At 44.6% G+C, this 13,872-nt stretch overlaps 2 protein-coding genes across 2 annotated transcripts; both read right to left on the reverse strand.

The window, feature by feature from the left end:
* Positions 1-505: 505 nt before the first annotated feature.
* On the reverse strand, positions 506-6,966 carry p2rx4b (purinergic receptor P2X, ligand-gated ion channel, 4b; the record flags this gene model as incomplete). Its single annotated transcript, XM_079355761.1, has 12 exons — positions 506-656; positions 792-896; positions 989-1,054; positions 1,150-1,243; positions 1,316-1,452; positions 3,021-3,162; positions 3,254-3,334; positions 3,417-3,513; positions 4,412-4,484; positions 5,275-5,346; positions 6,567-6,714; positions 6,824-6,966. The coding sequence occupies 12 exons, from the start codon at positions 6,964-6,966 to the stop codon at positions 624-626; spliced, it is 1,191 nt and encodes a 396-aa protein (XP_079211887.1). The 3' UTR covers positions 506-623.
* A 1,313-nt stretch (positions 6,967-8,279) lies between these two features.
* On the reverse strand, positions 8,280-12,409 carry zbtb26 (zinc finger and BTB domain containing 26). Its single transcript, XM_079345897.1, has 2 exons — positions 12,230-12,409; positions 8,280-10,700 (listed from the first exon to the last, which is right to left on the reverse strand). The coding sequence occupies exon 2, from the start codon at positions 10,672-10,674 to the stop codon at positions 9,373-9,375; it is 1,302 nt and encodes a 433-aa protein (XP_079202023.1). The 5' UTR covers positions 10,675-10,700; positions 12,230-12,409; the 3' UTR covers positions 8,280-9,372.
* Positions 12,410-13,872: the final 1,463 nt, after the last annotated feature.

Below are 13,872 nucleotides of genomic sequence, written 5' to 3' on the forward strand. Positions count from 1 at the left end.
TGTAAATATCATATATATATATATATATATATATATATCACCTGTCTGTTCCTGCAGGAGGCGCTGGAGTCCCATCGATGGCGGTCTCTGTGCTGGAATAACTTTCAGTCATCCTAACAACAGGTAGTAGTCAGCTACACGCATCATTCACAGTGTGTGTGTCGAGACATGAGCTAATCATACCTGTTTGGTTTTTTGTCAACATGTTCATGTCTGCTGTAAAAACAGGATTTTTGAATGGGTGTGTATGTGACTTCATGTGCTTCTGCAGCCAGCCTCTAGTGGACACTCGAGGAACTGCAGGATTTTACACTTCAGCATCGGCTTCATTTTTTAACACTGAAGTTGCTCCTTGAATACTGAATGCAAAACTTTTGTTACCTGTGATAAGATCCTTGGATGAAGCTGCTTATTTGGTTGTGGTGTGGATTAAAGCTCTGCTGCCCCCTAGTGGCGTTGAGGGATTGTTTTGAATCTCAAACTGAGAACCAAAAGTACTCAAAAAACACCTTGAAACAGTTTGTTTTAGATTTACACGTTTAACCTGTTTTATTAAATGATTCATATGATGTTAGTGATTATTTAAGTACAGGTTAAATTCCTTCCACGTCGACATGACCACGTTACTGGGTTCCATATGCGGTGCCCATCGTCATCTGCACAATAAAATATGAAGAACACATCAACAGGGGAGTAGAGGTTGTCAATAAAAAAAAGTATTAGTTTATAAAAGACTGATTTATTAATGCTGTGAGGGATGTAAAATGAAAGCTGCAGGATGAGTCACTTACTGGTTCAGTGTCTTCATCCTCGTTCAAATATGTGACTTTGTGTCTGTTGTACAGATGCCTTTTGCTTGCACATGTCAACATAAACACATCAGCGACAAGAGGAACCTACAGAAACATGTGAATAATTTTGAAAAAAAAAAAATATATAAAAACACCTGATGATAAGTGATATTTGTGAAGGAGGACAGAAGACTCACCAAAGTAAGAAACGACAGTCCCGCACCTAAGCTCACTATCGTCGGTACAATTCCAAATTTCCCTGCCTGCAAGATAAAACAACAAAGCTTCAGTCGAAGCAAAGGGAGCATTTAAATGTTGCTGATTAAATCTTTTCAAATTTATGCTAATCAGGTCTCACCGTTCCAAACACAAGGACATCGAACCGGATCCCATACGCTTTAATCAGGGTTCTGGTTTCCACTCCATTCGCCGTCTTGAAGTACTTTGCAAACCTACAAGTGTGTTTACTTTTGTTTAATTGATTCAAGAATAAAAAGTTGTTCTGTTTTGTTTGCAGCCTTCACCTGAAGTTGAATCCAGGAGCCACGTTATTTGTAGGATTTTTGTTGTCCAGCCTGCGGAAGCTGTACTTTGGGACACACTTTTCTGACCACCAGTCCAGGTCGCAGCTCCAGTCAATGATAATACCAAGGATCCCACCCTTTGTAAGCGACCAATAACAATGATTGACAATGAGTCCTCATGCCTTATATTTATTTATATTCATTTGCAGTTAAATCCATGCACATTTGCTGTTGCTGCTGTTGTTTTTTTTTAAATGAACATTATCTTGAGATTCTTGTATCCTTATTTTTTGTATCTTTTATATTATGTACTTTTAAAATCTCTTACAATTAGTGTGAACTGTGGTTTAGCAGAGAAACGTTTTTTCAATTCTTCTGTATGTCCAGCACATGTTGAAAAACTGGCAATAAAGTTTACTTTGACTTTTTGAAAAAAAAAAAAAAAAAAAACCCGGTGTGAAACAAAGATGAAACGTTTCTATGTTGTGAAAGACATGACAACTAAATTAAAGGAAATCTGCAGTCACAATTTAAAGTATGAAAGAGTTTAAAGGAAGACTGTAGGACATGTTACACATAAATATGTGTGTGTGTGAGTCCTGACTGTCTAAACTTAAGGCTGGTTCACACGGCAGGATTTTAAAATTGTCGGCCGATTTCCCAAACTTTAGAGAGCACACACACGGCGATAAACAATCGGAGGTTTTACAGTGTTGGTCGTACAGTGTGTGGTGTGCAGCCACACGGTGACATGAACACACGAACCGATTTCACTCGCGAACGTCCCGAGGCGTCGGTCACAGAGCGGAGACAACAGGAGCATGAGCTGTACTTGATACATGTTGATATCCATGTGAGTTGTTGTTTTGCTCCCGGTGTTTCCTCGCCACTACGTCACCTCGCTTTCTGATTGGCTATGCGTCACAGTCAACAGGCTCGTGCTCGTTTTCTCCTCGGGGGGGGGGGGGGGGGGGGGGGGGGGGGGGGGGACCACAGATGATGAGAGATTGGGCCAAAACAATCCAACATGTTGAATATCCCTGATTTGACCAGACGAGAGCGGTCTGAACACACCACACACGGCAGGATGATCTTATAAGATTATTTTATGATGATCGGGGCCAAAATCGGCCTATTTAATGTGAACCAGGCTTTCGGGAGAAGCTGTGTTGTTGTCAGAGCTGTGTTTACATGGACGGCCGGCTCCTCCCCTTGTGTATAAAAGCTGTTTGAGTCGAGAAGAAGAAGAACATACTCACTGATTATGTGGATGTCACGGTTATCCTGTGTCATTTTATGTGCAATGTGAAGCTGCAAGCTAACTAACTTAATTATTTTAATTTAACCAGTTAGTTAACCTCTTAAGATCAAGATCTCTTTTACAAGGGTGACTTTGCCAAGAGGGCAGCAGCACATGGCATAATAAATAGTATGTGATTAAAAATGTTAGTATGGTAAAACAACAATGCAACTAGAGCAAAAAACTATTTTGTCCACCACTTTGCGTATATTGGTGCTTAATTCTGCTGCGTTCTGATTCATAACTACATCGTGCGAACGTGAGTGGAGAGGGGCTGGTCGTGTGTCGCGGGAGGAGAGCGGAGGCGTGGCCAAACAGCAGTTTGTTTTATTTAAATGTCCAAGGGCAACATCTACAGGATCAAAAAGTCGCACAGTCTTCCTTTAAAGTGCCTACGTTTTGTACCTTCACGGCCATGTCTTGAAAGTCCTCTCCGGCCTCTGAGACGATGTGTTTAAGGCGGAATATGGGGCAGGCCGGATCTGTCATGCGGTTGAATTCGCATCTCTTGAGGTACGAGGAGTTAATCTGGGGCAGTATGTTTCTCCTGGGGATTATAGAAACACATTTGATATCACAGTGCACAATAAAGCTGTGTGTTTGCTTACTTTACTCCTCGAAGACATGACAACACGGACATGTGCCAGTTAAACTTGGGGTATGTTACGCTGTTTTTGATCAACACTGTGAAGTTCTCTGCAGCAGCCAGCAGGGGTTTTCTATGTGACAGACAAACAGCATGTCTTATTAAATCTAGTTTATGTGAATTACTTAAAAATCATCAACCACATTTTCTCTTACTGAGGGAGATTGGTGTCTATTTCAAGAGGGCACCATGAGAGCACTTCACAAGTCCGAGCAGTGGTGGAATAGTTCTCACACAGACCTGTCCGTATACCTGAGTGAAAAAAGAAAAGGTTTAAGGTGGTGTGTGTTCTGTACCACAGAGGCTCTCAACTGGTAGAGATTCAGGGCCAAAGAGAGAGAGAGAGCGGGAGAGAGAAAGAGAGAGAGACAGAGAGACAACATATGGGAAAAGAGGAAAACAGGTCAGACTTGATCCTCGGCGAGGATTTGCTAAGAAGGACTAAAAGGTAACATATTCTTTAAAATCCACTTCTCTGTGTTCCATTAACACTACTATGTTTCTCAAACAGGCCGTTTGGAGATGTTCCCTTCATGACATCACAAAGGGCAGTAGCCCCTCCCCCAGGTGGGTGACACTCCCACAGCTAGGTGTTTGTTCTGCCCTCTGAGTCTGCCTTCTCACCGTAAACAATAGGACATGGAGCCAGAAAGCAGCGAGTACACCCGAGCCCTTCCAGAGAGGGGGCGTGGTCAGACACAGCTCATTTACATATTTAAAGCTACAGACACAGAAACAGCCTGTTCTGAGCAGGGCTGAAATAGAGGGGTTTATAGACATGATCAAATACAGGATCAGAGTGGATTTACAACAACACACTTCACACACATGATGAAGAGGAGCTCTCAGTTTTATTTAAACCGAAGAGGAGAAGAATATGTGAGCTGCCTCTGGCACAGTAACTGCTAGGCTAACGGCGCCCCCACGATTTAGGTAATAAAAATGGAGATATAAAACATGTTAAAAAAAACAAACAAATCAAACCTGTTTAAAATAGGACTTCACAGACATATTCATATTCACATTCCAGACGCTCAATCCCCTCCGTGACCTACTTTTGGGTCCTGACCCTCCAGTTGAGATCCACTGCAGCATACAATTACCCATTAGCACATGTCAGTCTGATGTCACCCATGTGAGGAAGGCCTACCATTGCCTCGAGGATCGTTGTATCCCTCAATGCAGTCACAATCGTCCGCACAGGTAGATGATAGGCGTGGAAACTGAGGACGACATTCCAGTCACAATCAGCTCTTTGGGCACCAAGAAGGAAGTACACATCAACAGACAGGGTTGATTGTGTTTACAGTTACATTATGAAACCGGCTGTGACTGACCAATAACACCATGAAGTAGTTTGTGTTTGTTGACAGGAACTGTGGATTCAAATTCATGCCCTCTTGTTGATGTAAATGCTCATCGGCCATCTTCAGGTTTTTTTTAGTTCATCATCATTTTTAATGATTCAAGTCCCCTCTAACGGAGAACCGGGACATACCTGAGACCAGAGTGCTCCAAGGCGTTTGATTTGGACCGTAACACCGGGAAGGTTGCAGCCAAAACCAGAGGTAAATCAAATTATGAATGAAAGTTATTGGTTCTTTAATAAACAGGTTTTCATTTTAGTCACCATGATGACATGGTGGTCTTGGCTGGTCTTGATTTAAACTCCGGAGTCCACCCAGTCTGACACCCAGACAAGACCTAGACCTTCAAAAAGTGGCCTCGGTCCCGACCCAATTTCGAGATCTACCCTTGCATTGCATCCACATAATATGCAAAGCTCCATCTTGGCCCTGAAGTTACCTGAACCTTGACCAACAGAGGGCAGACTTCCTAATGTGGTCATGCTCTCACGTGACCTAACAATTTGTTGGGACAATAACTTGAAAATGATAATTCGCAGCATCCCTGAAAAAAGTTCTGAAAACATTCTCATCGTGTAAACAATAAACAACATGTCTGAGCAGGGTGATAATGTTGACGTGGTAACACAAAGCATCGGTGACTCACCTCGAGACATCGTGATTGCTTTTGATTGGGAGTAATCAGCATGTTTGTTAGCACAAAGAAAGAATCCCCACCCTGTAAGGAAGAACGAGAACAGGAGTGTTGAGACAGGGAGGGGATGTGTTACGCACGAACCTGAGTCAACTGTATCCATCAGTTTCAAACATCGTTAAAGCTCCTGTTTTTAACAAATAAGACAGACTGAAATTAAAGGTGTCTGTTTATGACACACAAAAACAAAGAAACCAGCAGGAAAAAGATATAAATATTAAATATGCCTGGCAGCCCTCCAGCGGGTTAGGATTATGACGAGGAAGTTTACCGCACTCTGCAGAAACTGCCTTTTTAAAGATATTCCACGTCACAAACTTTTAAAATAAAGTTTTAATTGTTAGTAAAAGTTGGTTGTTAAACAGAGCTTGAGCTTGGTCACACCTACACATTCACACACTGATGGTAGAGGCTGCTTTGTAAAGTGACCATTCACACGCCGCTGATGAGGCAGCGGGAGCAACTTGGGGTTAAATGTCTTGCTCAAGGACACATTGGACATGTGGCTTCAGGAGCTGGGGATCGAACCCGCCACCTTCCTGTTAGGAGACGACTGAATCTACTCCTTCTGAAAAGGATAGAACAGGCAGGCATCACGAGGCAGTTAAAGCTGTAAAACAATGTAACGAGGGAAAGACAAACAAAAGATAAAAAGTCAACGTGATGGTGAGAACAGTAAAGACTTCAGAGGAAGAAGACTTCACGTCACAGGCGCTAAAAACAGAATTAAGATAAAAAGGAAGAGTAAAACATAGATGCTTAAATGTAAAAGCAACAGAGGACAGAAGAGTTTAACATCAGAAGAAGGAGTGGACGTAAAGACTAAAATGAAGAAAGAAAGGGGTAATAAAAGCATTTGAAGGGGAATCACGTAAAAGTCACTGATTCTGCTCGTTTGATCTCTTCAGGCAGGTCGATCCAAAGTCGAGGGGCCCTGATCGAAAAGGCTCGGCCTCCTTAAGATCTGCAGGTTAGAACAGGACAGCTGCGGACAGACAGGAAGCGTTGGGAGGAGAGAGACTGGAGGTGACATGCAGCAAAGGGGCGAGGCCAGACCCCAACCCATGACCGCTGCAGCGAGGTCTCCAACATCCATTTATTGGGCAGAAATCATAACTGTTCGACTATCAAGCTGCTGGCATGCTTTGTCCACAGGGGGGCGCTGAAACTTACAGCACCTGAAAGCTCTTCACAGGAGCTTTAATAACTGAAGGTAGAGAGTGGTCTCAAAGTTTCAACGATACCTGAGGTGGGATCACATAATCAGCAACGTCCCAAAAGTGTGGATCCATGTCTGACGTGTTGGTGAAGGCGAACCCTTTCACTTTAGTGGTGACGGTACTCATGACCGTGTCCGTCTGCTGGTAGGCCTTTTGCACCATCACCACATACCTGCAGGTTCACAGCAGCGTGACACTTAAACCACAGAATACATGCACAACAGATCAGCAAGCAGCTCCTACCAGCTGGACTCCAGGGCTTTTATACTTCAGACACTTACCCCACCGCATACAGTATCACCGCAAGCTGGCCGAGCCTGAAGAAACATCCGACTCCTAAGCTTGAAACCACCAACGTTTTGTTGGTTTCATAATCAAACACAAAATGCAGAAGGCTCTTGCAGCAGCCTCCCGTCTTGCTCATTGCTGCACCAGAGACCGAAGATGGACTAAATGCAACAATGAGGAGCAGACAACGGCTGCCCTTATTCAAATCATTGTATTCAAATCATATGAAGTGCACTGACATATCTTGCTGCTGCTGTGTTTAACGCCAGGCTGTAAGATTAATCAAACCATGTACAGGCTGGGACGCTTATGTTTGCAGTCTTTATATTTTCATCCCATGCATGGTAGACATGATAAGTCCTAAACGTGTCAGTGCAAACACAGTGGTAAATTCTTTAAATGGGAGTGTTGGAGAAAGTGCTGCATGTATCAGTAGTCCTGCTCAGCTAAGAGTAGTAGTTTTTATTTTACATTAATAATCCCTGAGGGGCTTCTCACACTCATAGGCCTGAATGATACAAACAGGAGCTGTGGACATTAAGGAGAGCTGGCAGAGTGGAGCACCAGAGATGTTGGGAGTTGTGTGCCTTGTACTCGGTCTTGGGAAGTGGCCTGGCCTCTCTACTGCTACCAGACAAACTCCACCACACGAGCACTTGACCTAAGTTCCTACAGACTTAGCTCCTCATCGTCAGGTTACTCAGACAACACACTGCACCACTTTAGATCCTGCACACTTTAACGGGTTAAAACTTCAACCAGTTTAAATAGGTCTCAGTGTGTGAAGTGTGTTGTTGTAAATCCACTCTGATCCTGTATTTGATCATGTCTATAAACCCCTCTATTTCAGCCCTGCTCAGAACAGGCTGTTTCTGTGTCTGTAGCTTTAAATATGTAAATGAGCTGTGTCTGGCCACGCCCCCTCTCTGGAAGGGCTCGGGTGTACTCGCTGCTTTCTGGCTCCATGTCCTATTGTTTACGGTGAGAAGGCAGACTCAGAGGGCAGAACAAACACCTAGCTGTGGGAGTGTCACCCACCTGGGGGAGGGGCTACTGCCCTTTGTGATGTCATGAAGGGAACATCTCCAAACAGCCTGTTTGAGCACACATTTCCTGAAAAGTGGAGCAGGCAGAAGACGGAGAGGATGGACTCTTCTCATCATTGGGGGGTTTGTAGACAGACTACAGACACATGTTAGAGGAACATGGTGAAGAGGATTTAGCATCAGATGTGACCTTTAAAAGATGAACAGGAACAGAACTCCTTATTGGTCTGCACTGAAACTGAGGGTCACATGAGAGAAATAAAAGATGACTTAAAGACTCATTGTTGTCAATCTTCTTTCTGCATTTGCATTTTTTACACGTTTATTTTCCACAGAGCAGTACACATTAGGCATGTCTATAAACACTGAACTCTGATTTGAATGACTGATGAAGACTCGTGAGTTACAAGAAGAACATTTAATTTTCTATCACACACTGATGTCCATGAACACAGGACATGTCGCTTTGGTCCCATATAAAGTCTGTTCTACAGAAACACGGACACTTTGGCATCCCAGCGCTCCCCGATGCATCCGTCAAAGTCTTCCCCTCACCGTCCCTCTTTAAGTCTCTCATGGTCAGGAAGTCCATGATGTCATATTCACAAATGTAAGAAACAAAGGCTTCAGTAAACTGTATACACGATACACAGGAGAAGTGACACATGACCATGTTTCTATCTTAGATAAGAGACACAAAGACGTCGCTATAAAACTATTGATATACAGTCGTTATGTTTCAGTGCTGAATATTCAAGTACAATATGAAGGCATCTACAATGTGTTTCAGTCCACAGTAATGACGCTACAGTGAAATGTAGAGCAGGGAAACATCTGGAGTGTAGACCCGTCAGGATGAGGCCGAGACACCGGCCTCCCTCTCTTTGAGAAAGTATTCATTGGCTTCGTACACGCAGTAACAGTCTGTTAGGCCTTGTTCACACTGCACACCTCCAAATCTGATTTTTAGCTCATCCAGACTGTATGAGGCTTGTTTTTTTTTTTTTGACAGTCTGGACTCAAAAAGCCACATGAGATCTGATTTCAACCACATACAGAGGTGGTTTCAAATCTGATTCCTAAAAATCTGACTCAATCTGATGTCTGTGTCATTCGCAACGTGACACCATCGACGGCGTAGATCCGACAAGCCCGGAAGATAACTTTGGTCAGTGAAAGAAAAACAGCAAGAATCAAAACAAACCAGCCCGCGGACAGACTGTTGTTTTTCCTGGACGTAACCTGTTACCATAGAAACCAGTGTGGATCAGACCATGTCAATACGGACGGGCAGATCAGACCTGGTCACTTGCGATCTGTAATGTGGACAGTCAGTCAGTTAGATCAGATTCTGATTTGGGCGCGCGGTCTGAACAAAGCCTCAGCACCAGCGTGGTATAAATATAACGTTCAGGTGTCTGCATCATGCTCGTCTCCACAACTCAAGGCATCCAAAGAGAGCTACTAAAAACAAAATAAAAAAGGTCCACAGATTTCTATATTCGTCCATAATCAAAGTCAACCCCTCCGTCGTGCAGGTTGCCTTCGTTGGCGTTGTCAAAGCTGTTCTTCCCGTGGATCTGTTTGAGGTGCTTCCGGAGAACTGGCTTGTGAGCAAACACCATCTCGCAGTAGTTGCAGCGGTGCGGCTTGTCCCCGCTGTGCAGGTTCAGGTGATCCAGCAGGGAGCACTTCTGGGTGAAGGTTTTCCCACAGATCTTACACTGAAAGGGTTTGATGCCGGCGTGAACGCGCATGTGTCTGTGCAGGTTGCCCTTCTGCGTGAAGGTCTTTCCACAAAGGAGGCACATGAACAGCTTGTGCATCTTCAGGTGGTTGGCGTAGTTCTCCAGCTGGCGGAAGACGCGGGCACATTTGGGGCACTGGTGGTACCACTGGAGGGGTTTGTCATAGTTTCTCTGGTGCCCGCTGTGTTTTTCTGTCGGAGGGGAAGAAGGAGGCGGGCTGAGCGGGTATCCAGACACGCCAGGCAGCACAGCCATCTCACTGCCACGACTGTCCACTGTGGAGTTGATGAGGGAGTGCTGGGGCTCAGGGGAGTGGAGGGCAGCAGGGGGGCTGGTGGGGAAATGCCCGCTGACAGAGTTCTCTGCTACGTCAGACACAGACTCCACTTTTACGATAGTGATGTCACTTTCCCCGACATCCTGCCTCGGACGTCTGCTTAACACGGGAACAGGTGAATAAGGTTCTATAATTACATCATCGTCATCATCCTCCTCCTCCTCCTCCTCCTCCTCTTCGTCCACATTGTCACCGTCCTCCACCTGCTCCACCTCCTCGTCCTCCTGAGGGACAGTCCGCACAGTACAGCGCTCCTGCTCACCCTGGCTCTTAGACGACGAGCCCTCGCTCCTTATGTCCACGTCGAGCTGGCGTGCGGGCGGAGGCTTGATGAACTTGCTGAGGGCCTGAGTGCACTGCTCCACAATGTGGCCCATTTGGAGGAAGCTGGCGACGGTCAGATAATGCACCAGCTCCAGCTCAGGAAACTCCAGCTGACCCGTGTAGCAGGACAGCAGCAGCTGCCGGCCAACCTCGGCCTCCTGGATCATGGAGATCTGAACCTCCCTGGAGTCCTGCTGCAGGATGAACTGGTCCCTCAGGAAAGACGAGCCGGCAGCAAACACCACTTTGTGACCAGGGACCTCCAGCTGGTTGATGCGCACAGTGACATCACAGAAGCGTTTCTGGTGCCGCAGGAGGTTCATTTTCTGCAACATGGAGTCCCCGAATGTGGCAAAGCGAAACTGTAGAATCACCTGGTTCTGGGCCATGGTGAACCAAAGACATGCAGCAGCACCTGTTTAAGACAAATACAGTAACATCGTCCTGGTTATAAACACTATGTGGACTCAATATGTCGTCTTCAGGTGTTGAGGATGAAGAGGCGGAGCGCTCAGCAGTCTTAACTTCAGACATACGGAATAATAAATATTCTCTGATTCAGTCCAGGGACTGGACCTTTAACTGGGCCGGTGTCGACGCACGTTTCAGTAAGGTCAGTGAGACACAAAATATTTACCTCTTTCAATATCCTAATTCTGTACAAATTTCAACAGAACAGTATGTCACTCTGACCCCTAGTGTTTAAAACGGGTACTGCAGTCTTTTTAGAGTGGACGCTCACGCAGGTCAGCATGTGGTGGACACTGTAGCTTCAGTGTTTAGCCAGCTCTGCATGTGGTGGACACTGTAGCTTCAGTGTTTAGCCAGCTCTGCATGTGGTGGACACTGTAGCTTCAGTGTTTAGCCAGCTCTGCATGTGGTGGACACTGTAGCTTCAGTGTTTAGCCAGCTCTGCATGTGGTGGACACTGTAGCTTCAGTGTTTAGCCAGCTCTACATGTGGTGGACACTGTAGCTTCAGTGTTTAGCCAGCTCTACATGTGGTGGACACTGTAGCTTCAGTGTTTAGCCAGCTCTGCATGTGGTGGACACTGTAGCTTCAGTGTTTAGCCAGCTCTACATGTGGTGGACACTGTAGCTTCAGTGTTTAGCCAGCTCTGCATGTGGTGGACACTGTAGCTTCAATGTTTAGCCAGCTCTGCATGGGTCTGTAAAGCTTTCTGCGTTCTAACCTCTCTCCATGTTTCAAAAGCATCTCCAACATTGATCCTAGTTTGAGCAGCTTTCTGCTGCTGGAGCTTATTAGAAACATGCAGAGGCTTTTTAGCTCGGGTACAATCACTTCTATCTGAAGCAGTTCCACTGCCCGCTTCCATCGCTGCAACACCTGTTCACCTGATAACTGCTCTCATATCTGACAAACCCAGGGGCGTCCAAAACGGCCTTCAAAGCCCCGCCTACCTTCTCTGGTCCAATCAAATCCAGAGCATTCAGGAGCAGAATCTAAAGTTAGAAGGAGGACATACTGGCTGCTGCATTGTTGTCAGAGAAGCTTCAACACAGCAGGTTTCCTTCATGATCACACAGGAAGAGAGATTCAACATTTACTGACTGGTCCTTGAATTATTCTTCATGGTGGTCTTTCCGATCTTTACCTTGCAGAAGCCACGCGATTCAGAGAAGATCTCTAAATAAGTTCACAGTAAGTTTAATGACAGGGTTGGTTAATTTATTCATTATCTGACTAGTTATCCTGATCTGTGTGAGCAGGCCGTTTACATGAGTCTCATCAACCTCATCTCATGTTGTTTGTAAGAGGACCACAGAGAGAGTTCAGGTATGAAACACCTCAGACTCGTGTTTGGAGCCTCGTGAGGTCTGTCTTTCTGTGTCTCCGTTTTCAGGCTCTCCAATCGCACACAGAAACGTCGATCATTTTTGAACTACATTATAATCAATGAAAGTCGTGGGCACAACCGTGTACCTGATTAACCCCGGTGAACGGATCCGTTAAAGGTGGGCTGTCCTCCGGAGGACTGTGGCCTGTGATGTTTACCCGGGTATAAGCAGCACCGGATATAAAACATGTTTACTTCCGGTTCTTCTTGTTCGTCTTCTCTTTTTGCGGCGGGTGGCGTTCATCATGTTGGCCCATTAGCGCCGCCTTCTGTCGCGGAGTTTAGACTCTGACTCTGGATTCAAAAGACTGATAATAATAATGAACGTCCTCCGACACAGGTGGGCTTTGTATGTGACGGTGCTGATGTGGAGGCACCAGGTGAGGTTTTGGAAACCAGGGAGTTTGGTCCCCCTCACAGTCTCCACACAGGGCCCGTCATTGTTGAACTAATGAGTTTGTGGTCATTCTTTGAAAAAACAAACAAACAAACAAGCAACACAAATATTTGTGTAAATATTCCACTTACATAACATTTAAAAAAAACAAACACTTTATGTGTACACTCGTCCATGTCACACCATAAAAATCAAACAATTAAAACAGGAAGGAGCTGAAGCCCTTGGCTTATTTCTGTTTATTCCTTTAGTTTATGTGACTAAAAAAAACAGATGAGCTCTTAAGCAGTTTTTAATTTGATACCATTTTACACAGTAAACATTAATTCATTTACATTTTAAGGTTTTTTTTTGACACTTCACACTTTCAGCACATCACTTTATATGTTACAAAAACACATGATCCTCTTAAATTAGAATGACCTTCCCTTAATTACAACATATTTTATCTACAAATTTAAGGGCAGACGAGCTTCTGAATAATGGATCAGTAGAACCATAGTAACCAGCTTTGTTTATGACTCTTACTGCTCTTTTCTGGAGTTTAATAACTCCATCGGTTCAAGTCCCGGCACGGACCAAGTCCGGAAACTGGTCTGGTAACTGGAGAGGTGCCAGTCCATTTCCTGAGCACTGCCGAGGTGCCCCTGAGCAAGGCACCGAACCCCAAAACTGCTCTGGAGCGCTCGCTGTGGGCAGCCCCCTCACTCTGAGACCTCTCCATTAATGCATGTCACTAGAACCCTGTTTGTGCATGAGTGTGTATCTCGGCCTATGTGTGTGTTAGACAGAGTGTAAAAACTGAATTTCCCCTCGTGGGATTAATAAAGTGTAAATTATTATAATTATTATTATAAAGGGAACGATTTTTGCTTTATACATATTTCCTTAGACCTCAACACAGCAACTCATGATAAGTGAACAATACAGTATGTGTAGACATTTCTTATTCAATTATGTGCCCTTGAGCAAGGCACCGAATGCTCCCCAGCTCCGGAGCGCCTCCAGGTGTCCAGGTGTGTGTTGCATGAACTTGTTTTTCTTTAATACGTGATAACTTGTTCATCATGAACCAGGTTTTTTTAACTTCCTCGGTTCTGTTGCCACTTTGTCAATAATCATCTGTGTCCTCCCCAGAGTACATTAGTATCATCCACAAATGTAACACAGAAACTCTACAAATATCATTTAAAGTATAAATAACAAGTAACTTTCCTACAGTGAGATTCAGGATTATTAGTTTTTACATATTGTAACCTATATTCTAAATAACTTCCTAACCAATGTCTTGCAGCAGCTCTTATACCAGTTTTATAGTTTCTGAAAAGTTCA

Source organism: Symphodus melops (genome assembly GCF_947650265.1).
Source record: "Symphodus melops genome assembly, chromosome: 1".
Classification (NCBI taxonomy): Eukaryota; Metazoa; Chordata; class Actinopteri; order Labriformes; family Labridae; genus Symphodus; species Symphodus melops.